Raw genomic sequence first — 18,197 nt, forward strand, 5'->3', positions numbered from 1 at the left:
CCAGGTCCTCAGCGATAATGCACATTCCAAGCCACGACACCACCCCGCAGAACCGGCGGTGGCCTGCGGGCTTCGGGAGTGGGTGCCAGCACATCCTGGAATGTGTAGCTTCTCCGATTTCAAGCTTTTTTTTGGGGGGGGGTTTAAGTTTGCCCTGGAGCCCTTTAGGCCACGGGGCCTGATGTCCACGGAAGGCATTTGCTTAGGACCCCCTTGCACCCTAGCCAGGCCGGCTGAAAGGTCTTAGAGTCTGTGGCGGGGAAGCGGGCTGCAGCAGGGAAGGAAGCACATAGGATTCTGCAGTCTGACCATTCCACGTGGAAGGCCTTCCCGGCCAGTGTGGCGGGCACGGCTGCTGGTGGTTTGCCTGGCGTGGCCGTGGATGGGGCCACCTGTCCCCACCGCCGGCCCATTCCTACCTTCAGGCACTTCAGAGAAAAACTAATGACAGCCGGGACAGTGGAAGTCATCACCTGCCTCCTGCACTTGGCTGACTCCCCAGCCCGTCCAGAAAGAAGGTGCCCTGCCGTGCTGGCTCTAGGGTGAGTGTGTTGGCTTCCCTTGCAGCCGTCTCTCTCATAACCTTCTCGTTTTCCAAAAAAAGAAAAACAAAGAAAAGAAATAAATATCCTTATTTCATCTTTCATCAAAATGGAGTTTCACTGTAAAGAAATACATTGCCCTAGCTCTCTATAGTCTGGAGGTAAAACTGCCTTGACCTTGAGATCCATCCGAGGTCATGCATCTCTTGGCTTCCTCTGCCAAGATACACAGCAGTTCCCCCGTAGAACTGACGGCCCCAGGGGCAAAGTGGTGAAGTATAAGGATTTTTTTTTTCCTTTAAGACAAAAACCTTTCGGCATTGTTAACTTCAACATTTAAGATTTGCAAAGTTTTTTTAGGTTTTTTTTTTCCCTTATTTCAGGAGACATTTCACATGAGGTATTTGAAATTCAGGAACATTTTGATTCTTCTCGAAGTGCAGGAAATAGATAAGCTCCCTTCAAATTAAAAAAAAAAAAAAAAAAAGGAGCTTCACCTTCAGAAACTCTTAGAAAAATGGAACCTGGTAGTGGGAGAGAAAGAGCCACACATCAAAGGTGGTACCTGCATATGCACCAATTAGCAAAAAACAAAAAGAAAAACAAAAAAAACAGAACCCACCGGCCCCCAGCCCACACCCCCCCCCCCCCGTAACACAACAACTCAAAAGGGAGTTAGAACTCCAGTGCAGTAAAGAAAGCTTAGGAAAAGGCTTAAGGTCTGAGGAGTCTGTATATTAATTAAAAGCAAACCAGGCCTCAGAACTCAACAGTCCGGCGGTTCGTCCAGGCCGTGTCTCCACCGGGTTGGTGAGAGGAAGCCCTCCCCGCCCGGTAGGATGGGAAGAGGAGATCCAGTCGCTCCATTCCGGGGGTGTGCAAATCTTTCCAGTTCCTCCTGGAACCAGTGCCTGGTTTTGGGCCTCTTAGGCCCAATCCTGGCGGCGGTGAGGCTGGGAACGAGAGGCTCTGAGCCTGAGAACAGGGCCCAGACGCCAGCAGATCCACAGGGTGTCCATCCTTGCGAGGAAGGTCAGCACCGCGCTGCCGCCCAGCCCCACAGTGTCTGACCGGCAGCCAGAGAAGCCGTTTTGTCTTCGGAGGCCTGGAAAAAGCAGTGCTGGGGTGGCGGTGGCTGGGCGGGCGGGGGGGGGGGGGGCAGGGGGGGGCGGGAATGGGAACAGAATCTAAGGGCATTGCATGTCCTTCGGGGCCACCAGCGGCCTCCGGAAGGAGGGCATGGCTTGGACCCAGGAGGTCAGTCCTGGGGGCTGGGTCTCACCCCACCCAGGGCTCAGGGTTGGCCCAGCACCACCCCCTGAAATCAAGCCAGCTGAGGGGCACCTGCTCCCCCCATGGCTCTAACCCTGCCTGTTCCCTGGGCGAGGGGAGGGGGCGGGTGGGGGGAGAGAGAAAGAGAGAGGGAGAGAGGAGTATGGCAGTTGCCACCTCAACCAAAAGGAGGGGGCACTTTGCAAAAAGAGATGCGAAAAACCTAGAGAACATGCCAGAGGTCACCTCAAGGGCACAAGGCACAAAAAAAGAAAGCGGAAGGAACTGGTTGAACAGTGAAAAGCCCCGGATGAAAAGCGAATTCCTGATTGGTACCACCCTCACACAGCTTATATCGTTAAATAGAGACGGGGAGGGGATACAGCAGCAACACAAATGGAATCTTGGCTTCCGAGACAGTGTGTGGACGGACGGACGGACGGACGGACGCTCCTGAGCCATGGCCCTGCCTCTGCAGGGAGGCGCGAGGGTTTTGCTTCGCAGCAGTTCTTCAGTGTCTTGAGAAGTTACGCCGTTCTAGGTTTTCTTGGATTTGCACTTGGTAAACTTGAAATGTTAGTAGTTCTGACTGCACCCAAGAGGAATCGCTTGGGCACCGTCGTTCTAGAATAAAACCTGCTGATGAGCACAGATCAGAGGGTTCAGCTCAGGGCCTACACCTCCTCCGAGTTCTGTTGACAAGCTTCCAGCTTCATCTTTTTCGAGGGCGGCACTCCTTCCAAATCCTGGGGTAGGAAAACGGGGACACTGGTTAACAAAGGGCCTTGGGCCTGATGTCAGACTGCAGGGTGGCTCAGGGAGGGACTGAGGGAGAGCCTGGGTGGGGTTGTGATCTGAGCTTAGGCATAGACTACAGGAGGTCCCACATGTCCAGAGGGGGCCCACATATCCAATTCCGAAGGATGACCCAGCCTTCAATTCCCAAGGATTTATCTTCTCTGCACCAAAGGTCTTGGCATCGACTTGGGGTCCAATAGCAGTTCCGATTGTCCAAAGACAATAGCCTCCATAGGTGCCTGCCACCCCAGGCTGGAGACCAGGCTACCTGAGAGACTGCGGATGTGTCTGCCGTCAGCCCCGACTCTGTGGATGGCTGCCGTTCTGCTTTCTCTGAGCTGTTTGAGTTTTCCATCGAAGGCTGTGAATTCTGCTCATCAGAAGCATCTGAGGGGTGAAAGAAGGAAAAGGAACGGAAAGATTTTCAGACACATAAGATGTGTGGCACAAGTACTAAAAATGCTGGACACTAGACAGTTTTGTGGCCTGACTTTCAGGGATAGTTTGGCCCACAGGTGGGCTGCAGGCCAGACCCTAAGTCTTCAACCCCTCCTTCCATCCCTATTTCCCCAGTGGAAAGGGGACCACTTTAAACACTGCAAGCTCCTAGCGCCCCCTGCTGGGCACAGTGCAGCCGAGCAATCCTGGCTGTCACTTTAGGGACAGAATTACTTAGGAAATTATTTCCAAAGGTTCAGCTTTGTAACTAATTGTCTCAATAACATGAATGCTTAGCCAGCCATGGTGGCTCACACCTGTCATCCCAGCTACTCAGGAGGCTGAGACCGAAGTATCATAGTTCAAAGCCAGACCTGGCAGGAAAGCTGGAGGAAGAGCTGTGGCTCAAGTGATAGAGTGCCAGCTTTGTGCAGAAAAAGCTGAGCGGAGGGCCGGGAGTTTGGCCTAGTGGTTGAGTGCTTGCCTAGCATGCACGAAGACCCAGGTTCAATTCCTTGGTACCACATACATAGAAAAAAGCCGGAAGTGGTGCTGAGGCTCAAGTGGTAGAGCTCTAGCCTTGAGAAAATCCAAGGACAGTGCTCAGGCCCTGAGCTCAAGCCCAGGACTGGCAAAAAAAAAAAAAGAAAGAAAAAGCTGAGCGGAGCTCCCAAGGCCCAAGTTCAAGCCCAGTACTGACAACAACAACTTAAGCGATTTTAGTTGAGCAACACCTTCAGCTCATTTTGCGTGGGGTTTTTCTTAGATAGGAAGGACCTCTTTTTTTTTTTTTTTTTTTTTGGTGTGTTACTCCTGATGCTTGAACTCAGGGCCTGGATGCTTTCCAGGAGCGTTTTTGCTCAAGGCTAGCTCTCTGTCATTGGAGCCACAGCTCCACTTCTGGCCATTTTGGTGCCAATTAACTGGAGATTTTTCTGCCCAGATTGGCTTTGAACCACCATCCTCAGACGTCAGCCTGCTGAGTGGCTAGGATGACAGGCCTAAGCCCCTGGTGCCTGGCAGATACGCCTTTTGATTTTGCCTGGACTGGCCTTGGATTGAAATTCTATCTCTACCTCCTGAGTGGCTGGAATTACAGGCATGTGGCACTATGCCCAGCCAAATAAATATGTTCACAACAGCACGATTCAAAATAGACCAAAGGTGAGCTGAATGGATAAACCAGGAGGTCTGCCCCTAAGACTGGCACTCTCCAGTCAGAAAGACATAAGCAAGCACTGAAATGCAGAACGTGGGTAAACCTGACACGCGAGGCCAAGACCGGAGAAGTCAGATTCAAGCGAGTACGGGCTGCGAGACACCTGATCTCCACAGGCCCAGCACCGATGGGAGGTAGAGTGGTGGTGTCGGAACAGGGGAGGGGGAGAGCGTGAGGACTCGGGAGTAGGTCGTGTCATTCTGGAGTGAGGAAAGAGTTCTAGCACGAAAGAGGTGGTGGCACAATCCTGAGAAGCACCAACCCCTGTTCACTTGAAAAAGGTAACAGTGTTTTCTCTTGTGGGTTCTGGGCAGCCTGGCCTCTCAGAGCTCCGGCTCTGCGTCATCCGAGTGGCTGTCTTTGGTGCAGGTCACCCCCTCCCTGCCTTTCTTGGGGTTTGCAGAGCCCCGAGGACCGAGGCGCGTGGATGGCTGGGCGCCTGCGCAGTGGCGTCTGGGGCTCTGGGAACAGCAAGCCCCGAGTGCTCGGCTGCTGAAATGCACCCAGGGGAAATTTTATTTTCCTGGGGCCTAAATTTAGTCCAGGGAGTTGGCCATTATGTCATTCCCTGAACTCACTCAGTGGTAAACAAGTTCATGGCAAGGTCAACAGCTGCCGGCCAAGACGCCCTGTGCCCACCTGGGACCCTCACCTGTGCCAAGGCCAGGGCAGGCAGGCCCAGGGTGGGTGGGGGGAGCAGAAATGACCCTGATGTAACCCCAGCTGAAGCCGGTAACGCTGGGGGGGCGGGGTAGGAGGGAAATGCGCTGTGACACCTGTGTAGTCCCCAAACACACTCCCGTGATTGCGGTGACAACCCTCCCCCCCAGGGCAAAGGGACCTCCAGACGTGGGGGAAATGAGGCGTTCTCCAGACATCATGAGGATGGGAGCAAAGCCGGGGCATGCCTGCAGACGTGCCCACGCCTGTCCCTAAACCCACAACCACGAGCAGCTCAGCCGCCTCCATGCCTGGCCCTGCTGCCTCCCACCCCCTCCCCACAGCACTCCGCCAGCTCCCTAGTCCTGGACGTGTTCTAAAAAGGGACATTATACCTCCTGGGTTACAGACTGACCCAAGGAGGTGCTGCTAGCAGGGGAGAGGAAGACAGACCTGCACAACACGGCCTGTCCCCACCTGGCAGCGTGGGTCTGCAAGATGGTGGGGACTTTAAGATGGGCTGGAGTGACCAGGTCTTGGCAGGTGTCCTGTCCCCAGTCCCTTCCTGTCTGCACTATCACTAGACCACACTCCTGGCACCTTAAATATTTTATTTATTTAATGCATATGGTTGCCAGCCCCTCTGTTACTTTTCTGGATCTCCAGCTACTGTTTTCCACTACTCCCCTGTGCTCCTGCCGCAGGGCCTGTGCACGCCTGTTTATCTGCCCCCAATCCTCACGTGGGTTAGCTTATCCGTCACCTCAGTGGGTATACATTCTCCAGGCCTTATCTCTCTTCTACTGTCATGGTATGGGGCTGGCACTGACAGGACCTCCCTAAATACCTGTCCTATGTACTGACTACAGGCCAGGAGGAGGGTAGCCCCTCTGAGCCCCTGCCTCGAGGACAGCATTGTACCTTCAGTCCCAGGGTGCTCCTTCCCGTCAGCCTGCATCTCGTCAGCCTTGGCTTCAGTGCCATCGCTGGGCACGGCGGGGTTGGGCTCTGGAGCAGGGCTGGAGTGACTGCTGTTCTCCTGTTTGATGGGGGAGGCGTCCGCGATGGAGCTCTGGTTGCTGTTATCGTCTGCATGGGGGAAGAGAGCACACATGACATAGGTTAGCAGCTGGGAAGCAGGGGTGAGGCTGTGGGTTGAGGGTGTACGGTGCCCAGGGTTGCTGTGTCTTGTGGGGCCACGGCTTCTGGGCACCCGGCTGCACGTCCTCTGAATGGCCCCCATAATAGGAGCAGGATGTCTGGAGGCCGGACGAGTTTAAAACTTCTACTGCTGGGTGAAGAAAGCCAGAAAAACCCGTGCACGGGACCATGAAGCCCAAACATGATCCATGAACACAGAACACTCAGACTTCATCAAGCCTCACGCTGAGGTCAGTCACTGCAAAACAGCAGGGGACGAGGAGGCGTGGCTCAGGGGAAGGGGCGCCAGCCTCAAGGGAAAAGCCCACAAAGCAGGAGGCCATGAGTTCGAGCCCCAGTACGGGCACACAAGGGGGTGCACGCACATACACCCACAGGCAGAGAGGAGGGAGCAGGGAAGAGGACCACGCATTAGAGAAACTCGAGAGAACCAAGTACTGGCTCTGATCTGTGGAAGCGAAGTGGACCGTCCCAGAAGGCGCCAGCTGCGAGGCAGGGCGGAACAGTGGGGGCTTACATATGGTCTGGGTTTTTAAAGCTATTAAGGAAGGATTGTGAATTTTGTGAGATGCGATAACGGCGCAGCGGCCACGGAGGTGGATGGCTGCTGCAGGCTCCAGCACGGTGCCCCCCAGCGCCCGTGGGCACGCCACGGACGACACCTCGCCCCCACCTCCACGCACCAAGTCCGCTCGTGGCCTCCTGTCAAGTATGTCAGAAAACTTCACACACTAGGAAAAAGTGGATGCAGCAAATACAACCTGGTATTTACTGAAAACAACAACAACAACAAAAAACAAAAAAATTGCAGATGCCCAACTGATGATTTAAAAAATATCACTATCAAGCAGGGCATAGATGGCTCACAACTGTTGTCCTGGATACTCAGGAGGCTGAGATCTGAGGATTGCGGTTCAAAGCCAGCCCGGGCACTAACATCCATGAGACACTTATCTCCAATGAACCAACAGAAAACTGGAAGTGGTGCTGTGGGTCAAAGTGACAGAGCATTAGCTTTGAGCTGAAGAGCTCAGGGACAGCGCCCAGGCCCAGAGTTCAAGCCCCATGACCACTACCAACCACAAATCGCCATCATCTGAGGTTGCCTTTTCCAGTCACAGTGAACCTAGGGTCAAGGCAATCAAAATTAAAAAAAAAAGCAAACAAAAAACCAATATTCCAGGGTGCCTACTCCAGACTAGAAAAGACATGCTAGTCCACCTTCACCTTCTTCTTCTGCTTTTTTTTCTTCTTTCCAGTCCTGGGCTTGAGCTCAGGGCCTGAGCCCTGTCCTTGGACTTTCTCAAGGCTAGAGCTCTACCACTTGAGCCTCAACACCACTTCTGGCTTTTTCTGTGTATGTGGTACTGAGGAATCGAACCCAGAGTGCATGCTAGACAAGCACTGTACGACTGGCCCTTAAGGAAGCTCCAGGACACTGCTGAGGCTGAGTTCAAGCCCCAGGATTAGTGGAGGAAAAAAAAAAAGTCTCGTAAACTTTCCTACCTAGGCTGGCCTGGAACTCTGATCCTCAGATTTTAACCTCTTGAGTAGCTAGGATTACAAGCATGAGCCACTGGCTGAGCCTGAGCCACTGGTGCCTTTGGCTTTTAGGCTACAAGATCTGTTGTTGTTGCTGTTGTTGTTGTTGTGTGTGTGTGTGTGTGTGTGTTTTAATGTGGGTCCTGGGGCTTAAACTTGGCTTGGGTGCTGTCCCTGAGCTCTTCAGCTCAAGGCTACCATCTTACCCCAGAGCCTGGGTGCTGACCCTGAGCTCTTCAGCTCAAGGCTACCGCCCTACCCTGAGCCAAGCCCCACTTCGTTTTTCTAGAGGTTAATTGGAGATCAGAGTCTCAGGTCCTTTTGTGCCTGGGCTGGCTTTGAACCTTGATCCTCAGATCTCATCCTCCTGAGTAGCTAGGATTACAGGCTTGAGCCATGGCACGCAGCTGCTAGGCTACACGTTTTGAACTCAAGGACACAAAGGAAGCAAGGCAGTTGTGAAAGGAAGTGCCAGGCTCTGCTGAGATTAACTGGAAGTCAGAACCCAGTCTGGAGTGTCCAGGTGGCAGAGCAAAACAGAAATGGAAATGGAAAATACAGTCACTGGTCTGGTATCTTATCCTAGGAGAAAAAGAGAAAAAAGAAAAATATCCCCTCAGAGCCCCTCCTGGGCACCCGGGCCTGGAAACGTCAGTGAAGCTTTGTCCTGAGTGAGGAGAGTGATATTTATATCCCAGGTTTACCCTGTGTTTCTTGGCCTGTTGTACTGGGTAAACAACCTTCCTCTCCTTCACAGAAGCCTTCTGCTTCACACAGAGGCCGCCCGCCCAGCCCTCCTACCCCTTGCCTGGAATGTGAACAAACCTGCTGGAGAAACAAAAACACAACTGATTGCCACCCGGGCTGAGCGGAACGGAGGCATTCCTGCGGGAGCTCACCGTGCATGTCCACCATCCCTGGAGACGAGCTGTCCTCCGGCGTGGTCACTTCTGAGCCACACTTCTCGTCCTTGCCTTTCTTCTTACTCTTGTTTTTCTGGAGGGGAAAACGGGAGCAGAAACCAAGTCACTAAGTTGTGAGTGTATATGCATGTGCGCACACACACACCCCTGGGGAGCAGTGGAAATGTTTTACTCCATCCTGCCGACTTGGAGTCCCCAGGACAAGGCAGTGAGGGGCTGTGCTCTGGAACTTGTTTCTGGGGCCTACGAGCTGTAGCAGCCCAGAACTACCCCTGCCTGTCTGTGGGACCATCGCCAGTGAGCCTGCACACACCAAACTGGAAGAACGGCTTCTTCTCCAGGGAAAGTGGCTGGGAAAGGTCGGCTCCCTGTCCCCTCTGAAGCAGGTGCACAGGGGAGCCAGGTGGGCTCTGGGAAGCACCAGCAGCTCGGGCCCTGTGAGGCTGCCTCGCTCCACATGTTATGAAGGAAAGAAAGCCAACCCAGGCATGAGAGTCTGTGAGACTCTTACCTCCAACTAACCACCAAAAAACCAGAAGTGGCACTGTGGCTTAAGTGGTAGAGTGCTGGCCTTGAGCTAAAGAGCTCAGGGACAGTGCCAAGGCCCAGAGTTCAAGCCCCTTGATTAATACACACACACACTATCACCTCCATCTATTAGCTACTCAGGAGGCTGAAGTTATCCTAGGGTCTAATAAACTATTCAGAAAAAAAAACATGGAAATGGGATTGTGGATCCAGTGGTAGAGCACTAGCCTTGAGTAAAGGAGGCCAGGGACAGCACCTAGGCCCTGAGTTCAAGCCCCACAACCACTACCTCCCTCAAAAAAAAAGCAAAAAAGAAGGAGGACCTTTTGGCCTGCAAGTAGGCCTAGCATGCACGAAGACCCAGGTTCAATTCCTTGCTACCACATACATAGAAAAGCTGGAAGTGGTGCTGTGGCTCAAGTGAGAGCTCTGGCCTTGAGGAAAAACTTCAAGGACAGTGTTCAGGCCTTGAATCCAAGCCCCACAACTGGAAAAAAAAAAAATTTAATCTTGTTACTGTCTAATACTTGGATACTTTTTTTTTTTTTTTGGAGGGGGGGTCATGGGGCTTAAACTCAGCCTGGGCACCGTCGCTGAGCTCTTCAGTTCAAGGGTACGGTGGCCTACCCTTGAGCCAAGCCCCACTTCTGGTTTTCTAGTGACTAATTGGAGATAACAGTCTCTGGTTCATCTTTTTGTGTCCAGGCTGGCTTTGAACCTTGATCCTCAGATCTCAGCCTCCTGAGTAGCCACCATGTCCAGCATACTTTTTTTTTTTTGCCAGTTATGGGACTTGAACTCAGAGCCTGGGCACTGTCCTTGAACATTCATTGCTCAAGGCTAGCACTCTGCCATTTGAGCCACAGCACCACTTACAGCTCTTTCTGTGTATGTGGTTCTGGGAAATCAAATCCGGGGCTTCGTGCATGCTAGTGGAGCACTCTACCACGAGGCCTTGCTCCTGGCCCTAACTGGACACTTTCTAAAACCACAAGGGTTGTCGCCCCAGCCCCAGTCTTCACAGGTTCTGCTTCTGCTATCTGGGGTAGGGCTCAGCACCTGCTCTTTAAAGACATCGAGCTGGGCCGGGATCGGTGGCCTAGGACAGGGAGAGGAGAGGGTGGGCAAACGGGGCTCCGTACATCATGGTTCAGAGATGAAAGGAATCAGCGCCTCCAGAACACAGCGCTCTCGAGGTGGCAGACTGCATCTGCTTGGCACAGAAATGGCCACTGACCAGCTAGCACCTCTCCCTGCCCCACCCCACCCCAAGAGCAGCAGCCCTGCCCGGTGAGCGGCCTGTGCAGCCTGCAGCTCCATCAGGCTGGCCTTTCTGATTCGGGTCTGCAGCTGCCCGGCCCTCCGATGGCCGGCCTATTTCATTTTCTCCTTGGTCACATTCCATTTGCACCTCCCTTATGCCTGTTTCATTAGGAATTCCTTGAGAGCAGGGACCCCATCTTCTCCAATGCAGCAGGACTGTCTCCACCACCTAACCGTGGGTGAGGCGGAAGCCAGGACTGGCAGCCAGGCAGGGCTGCCTGGCTGGCCCATCAGAGCCCCACAGAGGGACTGAGACTCTGTTCCTCGGCAGGGAACAGCTTTGGGGGCTCCAGGGACCCAGAAGGGACAGCAAGGCCTCGGTTCTCACCCCTGCCAGCTTGTAATGGATCTGGCAGTCTCAGCTCTGCTTGGAGCCCCAAGACGTGTTAGGCCAGAAAGGGAAGATGGCGAAGACGGCCACTCCAGCTCCCTCTAGTGGACGAAGCCAGCAAGGCCCTGCATCCTTCTGGGAGCCCCTCCCAAGCCCTGCTTCCCTGCGCCCCATTCCCACTCCTAAGGTCACCTGTCACCATCAACCCCTACCATCCAGGAGCTGTCACAGCTGGGTGACCCTGGGAAAGCGGCTTCACCCCTCTGAGCCTGTGTCCTTCCTTGATTCTTGAGATCTATAAAAAATCAACTCCAGGGCCGGGAGTTTGGCCTAGTGGTTAAAGTGCTTGCCTAGCATGCATGAAGACCCGGGTTCGATTCCTCGGTACCACATACATAGAAAAAAGCCAGAAGTGGTGCTGAGGCTCAAGTGGTAGAGCTCTAGCCTTGAGAAAGTCCAAGGACAGCGCTCAGGCCCTGAGCTCAAGCCCAGGACTGGCAAAAAAAAAAAAAATCAACTCCAGCTGGGCTCAATGGCTCACGCCTGTAATCCTAGCTACTCAGGAGGCTGAGACCTGAGGATCAAGGTTCAAAGCCAGCCCCAGCACAAAAGGACCTGAGACTCTTATCTCTGATTAACCTCTAGAAAAAGGGAAGTGGGGCTTGGCTCAAGGGTAGGGTAGTAGCTTTGAGCTGAAGAGCCCAGGGACAGCCCTGAAGCCAAGTTCATGCCCATGACCCACAAAAACAAAAACAAAAACAACTCCACAGGCAAAGCAAGAGAAGCCGGAACCCAGGGCAGGGTGGAGGTCAGTGTTCAGGAGAAGGGGCGGGGACAGCCCTGTACCAGGTTCATGCCCACAGACCAACCAGGCCTCCGCACATGAGACACTCCTTACCCCCCTCTGAGGGCAGGGCTGAGGGGTAGCGCTGGCCCCAGGCTCGCCTCCCTCACCCCAGAGGTGCAGCCCCACACTCACATCGTCCACCTTCGGCTCGGTCACGGGGACCCACTTGTAGATCCGCAGAGAGGTGTCACCAACCGTCACCCACTTCTTCTCCCTGCAGAGAACAAGGAAGAGCCCGTGATGAGGTGCGGGGGTCAGCCGCTTTGCTCTCTGGGGACAGCACAGGTCACAGCTCCAATGTGGCGGCCAGGGCTGAGAGAACAAGCTCTGTGCCACAGGGCAGGTGGGCCAGCAGGGCCCCTGGACAAGCCACTTGCTGGCCGCCAGTGGGACGTGCGAAGGCCACCCCTTGGTTGCAGCAGGGGAGCCCAGCCTCGTGGGGAGCCCTCGCCCCCCCCCCCCCGGCCCAGCGTGCACTGGCGTTGTACACTGGAGAGGGCAAGGTGGGGACTGGCTTCACTCAAGATCGGCATTCCTGCACTCCACCCCTCTACTGCCTAGGTGACAGTCATTATCCTGGCCACCCAAGCTGAGCACTGTGACAGGGCCCAGGGACAGACGCCGCTTTTGGCCTGTCCTGGGTGTGGACCTCACCCCACCCGGCCCATCACCACAGACTTTCAAGCACATTTGGAAACAGCTAACCACACACCCCACCCAAACTACCCACTCAGGTCCCTCGTGCTCCTGCCACGCGAGCAATGGCTTGGTGTGCACCAACCTGCCAGAGGTCCGGGGTTATGGGGCAGCAAAGGTCACCTCCCCACCGGCACTCACAGAAACCCAGGCACCGGAGGTGCACTCTTCACCAGAGTTAGAAGCCAAACCTTTGGTTCTGTGCTCCATTTTTTGGGGGGACCCTGTCAGGCCCATCCCTGGCCCTTTCAGAAGAGCCAGAATGGCTTCAGTCAAGGCTGGTCATGTCGGCAGACGCAGGCCTTCACCCTCTCCTCTGGGAACCATCAGCAGTTAGGGGAGGGGATGGCGCAGAGACCAGGAGCGCCATGAGGACGGCATGGACCCCGCCATGAGGACGGCATGGACCCCAGGGCCCACACGTGCCGCGCCCTCCCCCCCCTCCCCCCGAATTCCTAAAGGGCCGGGAGGAGGGCTCACTGTCACCCATGGATAGGTTTTAAAGCGGGAGGCCCAGGGGAGCTGTGACAGTACGTGACAAAGCAGAGACTGGTTCAGGTGCTGACCCAGGCCCGCCAACAATTCCACTGCCTGAGAAAACTACGGTTCATCCTAAAGAACGCAAGTAACCGAAGCGGGGCAAGCGAGCCCGGACTGCCAGAATCCCACACAAATGGCTGAGCCCACTCCCTCCTTCCTGGCCGGGGCCTCGGGAAGCCAACAAATTCAAGACTTCCACTCCAAAAGCTCTGGACTTGGCAGGGACGCCGGCCAAGATGTCTGGGGGCTTCAGGCACTGAGGGCTGGCAGTGAGCTGAAGGAAGCGGCTTCTTCCAGATCCTTCTATCTGCACTAGCCCGTGCTCCGCTGGGGTCAGTCCCCACGTCACTCCAAGGAAGGGACAACCTCTTCAGAATGATGTTTCTGTTTTTGTGGGTCGTGGGGTTTGAACTGTGAGCCTGGGCACTTTTCCTGAGCTCTTCAGCTCAAGAATACCACTCGACCACTTTGAGCCACAGTGTCACTTTTGGTTTTCTGGTGGTCAACAGGAGATAAGAGTCTCATGGACTCTGCAGCCCAGGCTGGCTTTGAACCATGATCCTCAGAGCTCAGCCTCCTGAGTAGCTAGGATGACAGGTGTGGGGCCCCCTTGGATGTGAGCACGGAGGGGGCTGCAGGACAGAGGCTAGGGTATTTTTATGACGCTGACCTTGGAACTGACCCCTGACCTCCGTCTGACTTGGTCAGTGGCCTGGGAGGCGGCGGGCAGGGCTGGGACAGAAGGCACTGAGGAAGCTCTGGGATGGCAGAGGTCAAGCCAGCCATGGCTGAGGGAGCCGTTGAGGTTTCTTTCCCACACTGTGCCCCCCTCACCCTCCTCCAGGCCTTCAACCCAGAACACCGCTGCTCCCCTACGAGGGTGACAAACACAGGCCACAGGGATGCTTGCTCTGGCCAGGGCACTACTTCTAAAAATTCGAATTGATTGCCAAACTTAAAGAAGGAAAAAAAGAAGACTCCACATGAAGCCCATCTAGGCCAGCGGGCCCTGAGGGGTGGTGGCTGGCTGCAGGTGGCATGCTCGGCTCCGTGGCAACCCTCCCCCTTCGGCCTGTAGGCCTGGAGCTGTACCCCAACAGAGCTCTGGAACCGCCCTGGGCCCACCCGAGCCCTCCCACATCTCTCAGTGGCCCCTTCACCCCCAGTGTGGCCTCAGCATCTCTCTCTTCCTATCAGGCTTCTGAGATGAAATGAGGTCCCAGGAGAAGGAACACAGCGCCAGACCGTCCTCCCCAGCATGGGCTCCTACACAAGCTACACATCCCCAATCTGGACTCCCCAGACAAAGGCCGTGTCCTCCAATGTCCTCCTGTGTCTGGGCCCCAGAGCTGGCCACCCTGTGCTTACTGGTAGTTTGTCACCACCTAATGACTCCCCTCCTCTGCCCACACTAGAACCCACCATTTTGTTTCCCTTCAGCCATCTTCTGGCTGCCTCACTCTACCAGCTTGCCTTGCCAGGACACCAGACTGAAAGAAGAGGAGCAGTCGGCCATCAGACGGACGGGGGCCACGGCTCCACCATGGCTTTCTTCTGTCGGGTTAGGGGAAGGGCAGGGGAGGTCGGGAAGACACTGCCGGCACACCTGAGGCTGACCTTTCTTCTGAGCTGATACAGGGCCCAGGCACCTCAGATCTGCTCTGGATAAAATATAGGACACCTAGTTGCACTTGAATTTCAGACTAAAGGATTCATGTTTTGGTGTAAGTGTGTCTTAGCCATCACAAGGGCTACACCTACACTAAGAAACTTTTGTTGGCTGGTGGTAGTGTCAGGAATTGAACCCAGTAGCTTCCTTCTTCCTTGTACATGTCTGACTTGGGTGCTACTACTGAGCTGAATTCTCAGCACACACATTTATTTTTAAAAACCTCTTCATTATGGATCTGAAATTCAAATTTAACTGGGTGTTCTGTTTTTATTTGCTAAATCTGGCAACCCTAGGCCCCAGCCCATGAAGAGATGCATGGTTGGCAGCCACAGTTAATAAACAACCCCAAAGCCTGCAGGGCTGGCGGGAAGACCCAGTCCAGGGTCAGGAGGGGGTGGGGGATAGGACACAGGCTGGGGAAATCAGACAATAAAACTACACTTTTTACCTACAAGGGGGCAGAAACAACACACACACACACACACACACACACACACACACACACACAGAAAAGAAAGCAATTTTCTACATCTACCTTACAATAAAAACGTGTACAAATACTCCTGAGTACTTCATAGGCCTGACCTTAAGCAGCCCCTCACCAGCCTACAGCGGCGAGGGGTCTGCAGAGCCCACTTCCCGCTACTGCCAGAGTTCAAGCAGTGAGTTTTATGTTTCACCCAAGGTCCCAGTACAGAGGTAAAATGGAAGTCCAGCCAAGAGATGCTGAGGTTTTATCGACCAGATGGGACAGACAGCACTGTTTCCCAAAACAGAGTAAGGCAAACCCGGGCCCACTCCAGCGCTAGGCCGGGCTGCGGCAGGCTGGCTGGGATGGCAGACCCAGAGCGCCTGCTCTGGGGCTCACAGGGTGGAAAGCCCCATCTGCTCTCCCTCACAGCAGCTGGCAGCCCTGGGGCAGCTGTCAGGGCCTGGCTAGGAACCCCGGGTCAGGAGGCTCCACCGCGCCTCCCCAGCAGAGAAAGGCAGGCAGGGGAGGGTCACAAGAGGCCTGACACCCTTTTTTTGTTGTATTTTTGGCCAGTCCTGGGCTTGAGCTCAGGGCCTGAGCACTGTCCTTGTACTTTCTCAAGGCTAGAGCTCTACCACTTGAGCCTCAGCACCACTCTGGCTGTTTTCTATGTATGTGGTACCAAGGAATCGAACCCGGGTCTTTGTGCATGCTAGGCAAGCACTCTACCTCTAGGCCAAACTCCCGGCCCCCTGACAGCGGTTCTTTCTCTGCACAGCTCTGGGGGCAGGGAGGGGGACGACTCCAGCGGGGCCACTGGGAGTCCCCAGGAGAGGGGTGGAGGATGCTTCGTGTGTGTGTGTGTGTGTGTGTGTGTGTGTGTGTGTGTGTGTGTGTTGGCCTACAGCTGTTTCTGCCATTTTTAAAGGGTTCCGACTGGACACTGGACACCCGCAGGGCGGGGGCTCGACTTCGGAAAGGCTCCTCTTCTCACGGTGGTGAACATTCTTTGTCCCACTGGAGCCAAACCCGGCCCACGGCTGGGCATGCGGCCATCCGCGCCCGGCCTTTTCCATAGGAGGCCCGGGAGCACGTGGACTTTATTGATTTTCCCCCTCGACTTCTTTTCTCTTTTCTTGTTGTTGTTGGGTTTGACTCAGAAAGGGCAGCTAACTTGTGACACGGCCAGGCCGGGGTCCCCGCGGCCCCCACACCGCAGCGGCGCGGTGGGCCTGGCCAGGGCCGGGCGAAGCCGTGGGAAAAGCGGACTAAAGTTGAAACCCAGGAGCCGAGCTGGAGTTCTCAACAAGTCCGAACAGACCCGGCGATCGGCGTGCGCCCGAGGCCTGGCCCCGGAGCCACGGAGGAGCGGGGCGCCGCGGAGGCCGGGCGGGGCGCCGAGCTCCCCGCCACCCGCAGGCCACGCGGGGCCGGGCCCCCGCCCCGGCAGAGGACGCGGCGACACGCGCCACCTCCAGCTCGGGGAGCGGCGGCCGCGGCCCAGGATGGGCTCCGCCGGCCCGCGCGCCCTCGCCGGGTGGCTGGCGGGGACCCCGCGCCCCGCGCCGCCGCCGCCCAGCGCTCGCCCCCATCTTCCCTCCTCGCCGAGAGCCCTCGCTCCAGGCAGCCCAAAGCGCTAAATTTAAACGGCCGGCGCTCGGCAAACTCCGCAGACTCGAGGGCGCCGGGCCTGGGAGGCGGGGAGGACGAGCGGGGCCCGGGCCGGGGCCGGGGCGCGTGACGGGCGCTGCGCCGCCCGGGGCGCGCGGGGAGGCGGCGGTGGCCCGATCGGTGGCTGCACAATGGAGCTCGCGCTCTGCCCGCCGCCGCCGCCGCCGGCCTCGCGGCCCCGGCGCGCGGGAAGCCGCTTTCATGTGACTTGCACAAAACGAAATGGCTTCTGGGGCCGCCCCGACCCCCCCCCCGCCGCCCCCTCCCGGCAGCCGCGCGCCGCGGCCGGGGCTCGTCCGCCGCGCCGGCCGCCCGGCTCCGGGCTGCGGGCACCGCCGCGCCAGGTGGGCGCCGGCGCGAGCGCACCTGGGCGGCCGCGGGCCCCCGCCCGGCGCAGGTGACCCAGCGGCCCGCGCGCCGCCCGCTCGTCCTCGCCAACTCCGGGCCCCGCGGCGCTGCGTCCCGGGCTCCGGGGCTCGCGCCGGCCGCGGCGCCGAGCGGCGGGCGGCGCGGGGCGGGCGAGCCGGCGCCGCGGCTTACCATTTGCGCACTTTCTCGATAGCCGCCATGACCCTCTTGATATCATCTTTGGCCCGGCTCCTGGTCTCGGCTCGAACCGACCTGCCCGACATGGTTCTGGCGGGGAGAGAGCTGGGGAGCGCGCCCGCCGGTCCTGCTCGGCTCCGCGGCGGCCACGCTCGCTCGCGCCCGCCCGCCCGCCCGCCGCCCGCTCTCACACACAGACGCAGACACAGACACACACAGGCACAGACACGGGCACAGGCACCGGCCGGGGCACGGGCGCGGGCGCGGGCGCACACGCGCGCGCACACACACACGCACACAAAGCCCGGTGCCGCCGCGCGCCCGGGGCCCAGTGCGCAAGCGCCGGGCGCCAGCTGCACCGAGCCAGGCGGAGCAGCGCCGCCGCCGCCGCCGCCGCCGCCGGCGCTGCGGCCTCCGGGCGCCGCGGGCCCCGCCGCCGCGCTCCCGGCCAGGGGCGCCCGGACACCCGGCCGCCGGCGCGCGGAGGGCGCGGGCGCGCGGGGAGGCGGCAGGTGCGGCGGGGCCGCGTGCCGCCCCGGGCTGGTGGGGGCGGCTGTGTCCCGGGGACCCCGGACTTCTCCGAGTCGGAGTGGGGGCTCGGATCCCCGCGGGCCCGCGGCCGAGTCTAAGGGCACGAGCCGGGCGCTCGCCTCCCAGCTCCGCCCCCTCGGGAAATGGGGTCGGGTCGAAGCCTGAGCCCGGGGCTTCGCTGCGCCCCCCGCGGTTCCGTCCCCGCCGAGGTCGCCCGCGGCCCAGACCAGGCGCGGCCGGGGCACCAATGGCCCGGCAGGTATACTGGACCTGTGTGTCTGTCGTCATACATAGTTATGTACATGGCAGAACACACAGGTGCATATTCATTTTACAATATAATATGTATTCATACGCATACCTTATATAGTATAGAACACGTATGTATTCAAAATAGGACACAGTGTTAAAAATCCAAATCAACAGACGGATGAGTGGATGTGTCTGTCCACACAATGGAATACTACTCAGCCACAAAAAGGACT

The 18,197-nt window shown here is 57.1% G+C and overlaps 1 protein-coding gene across 1 annotated transcript; it reads right to left on the minus strand.

Annotated features, from left to right (window-relative positions):
• Positions 1–1,700: 1,700 nt before the first annotated feature.
• Positions 1,701–17,450, minus strand: Bcl7a (BAF chromatin remodeling complex subunit BCL7A). The gene is made up of 6 exons (XM_090319980.1): positions 17,176–17,450; positions 11,717–11,798; positions 8,532–8,628; positions 5,851–6,018; positions 2,881–2,999; positions 1,701–2,560 (listed from the first exon to the last, which is right to left on the minus strand). The coding sequence occupies exons 1-6, from the start codon at positions 17,265–17,267 to the stop codon at positions 2,489–2,491; spliced, it is 630 nt and encodes a 209-aa protein (XP_090176106.1). The 5' UTR covers positions 17,268–17,450; the 3' UTR covers positions 1,701–2,488.
• Positions 17,451–18,197: the final 747 nt, after the last annotated feature.

Source organism: Megascapheus bottae, chromosome 28, assembly GCF_031878675.1.
Source record: "Megascapheus bottae isolate mThoBot1 chromosome 28, mThoBot2.hap1, whole genome shotgun sequence".
Classification (NCBI taxonomy): Eukaryota; Metazoa; Chordata; class Mammalia; order Rodentia; family Geomyidae; genus Megascapheus; species Megascapheus bottae.

Excerpts from the sequence above, each read along its gene's own strand:
- Bcl7a (XM_090319980.1), bottom strand. The coding sequence starts at position 17,267 with ATGTCGGGCAGGTCGGTTCGAGCCGAGACCAGGAGCCGGGCCAAAGAT. Across the intron at positions 6,019-8,531 it reads AGGGATGGTGGACATGCACG|ACGATAACAGCAACCAGAGC; the intron begins GTGAGCTCCCGC and ends TCCCCCATGCAG. Across the intron at positions 3,000-5,850 it reads GGAGCACCCTGGGACTGAAG|ATGCTTCTGATGAGCAGAAT; the intron begins GTACAATGCTGT and ends TTCACCCCTCAG.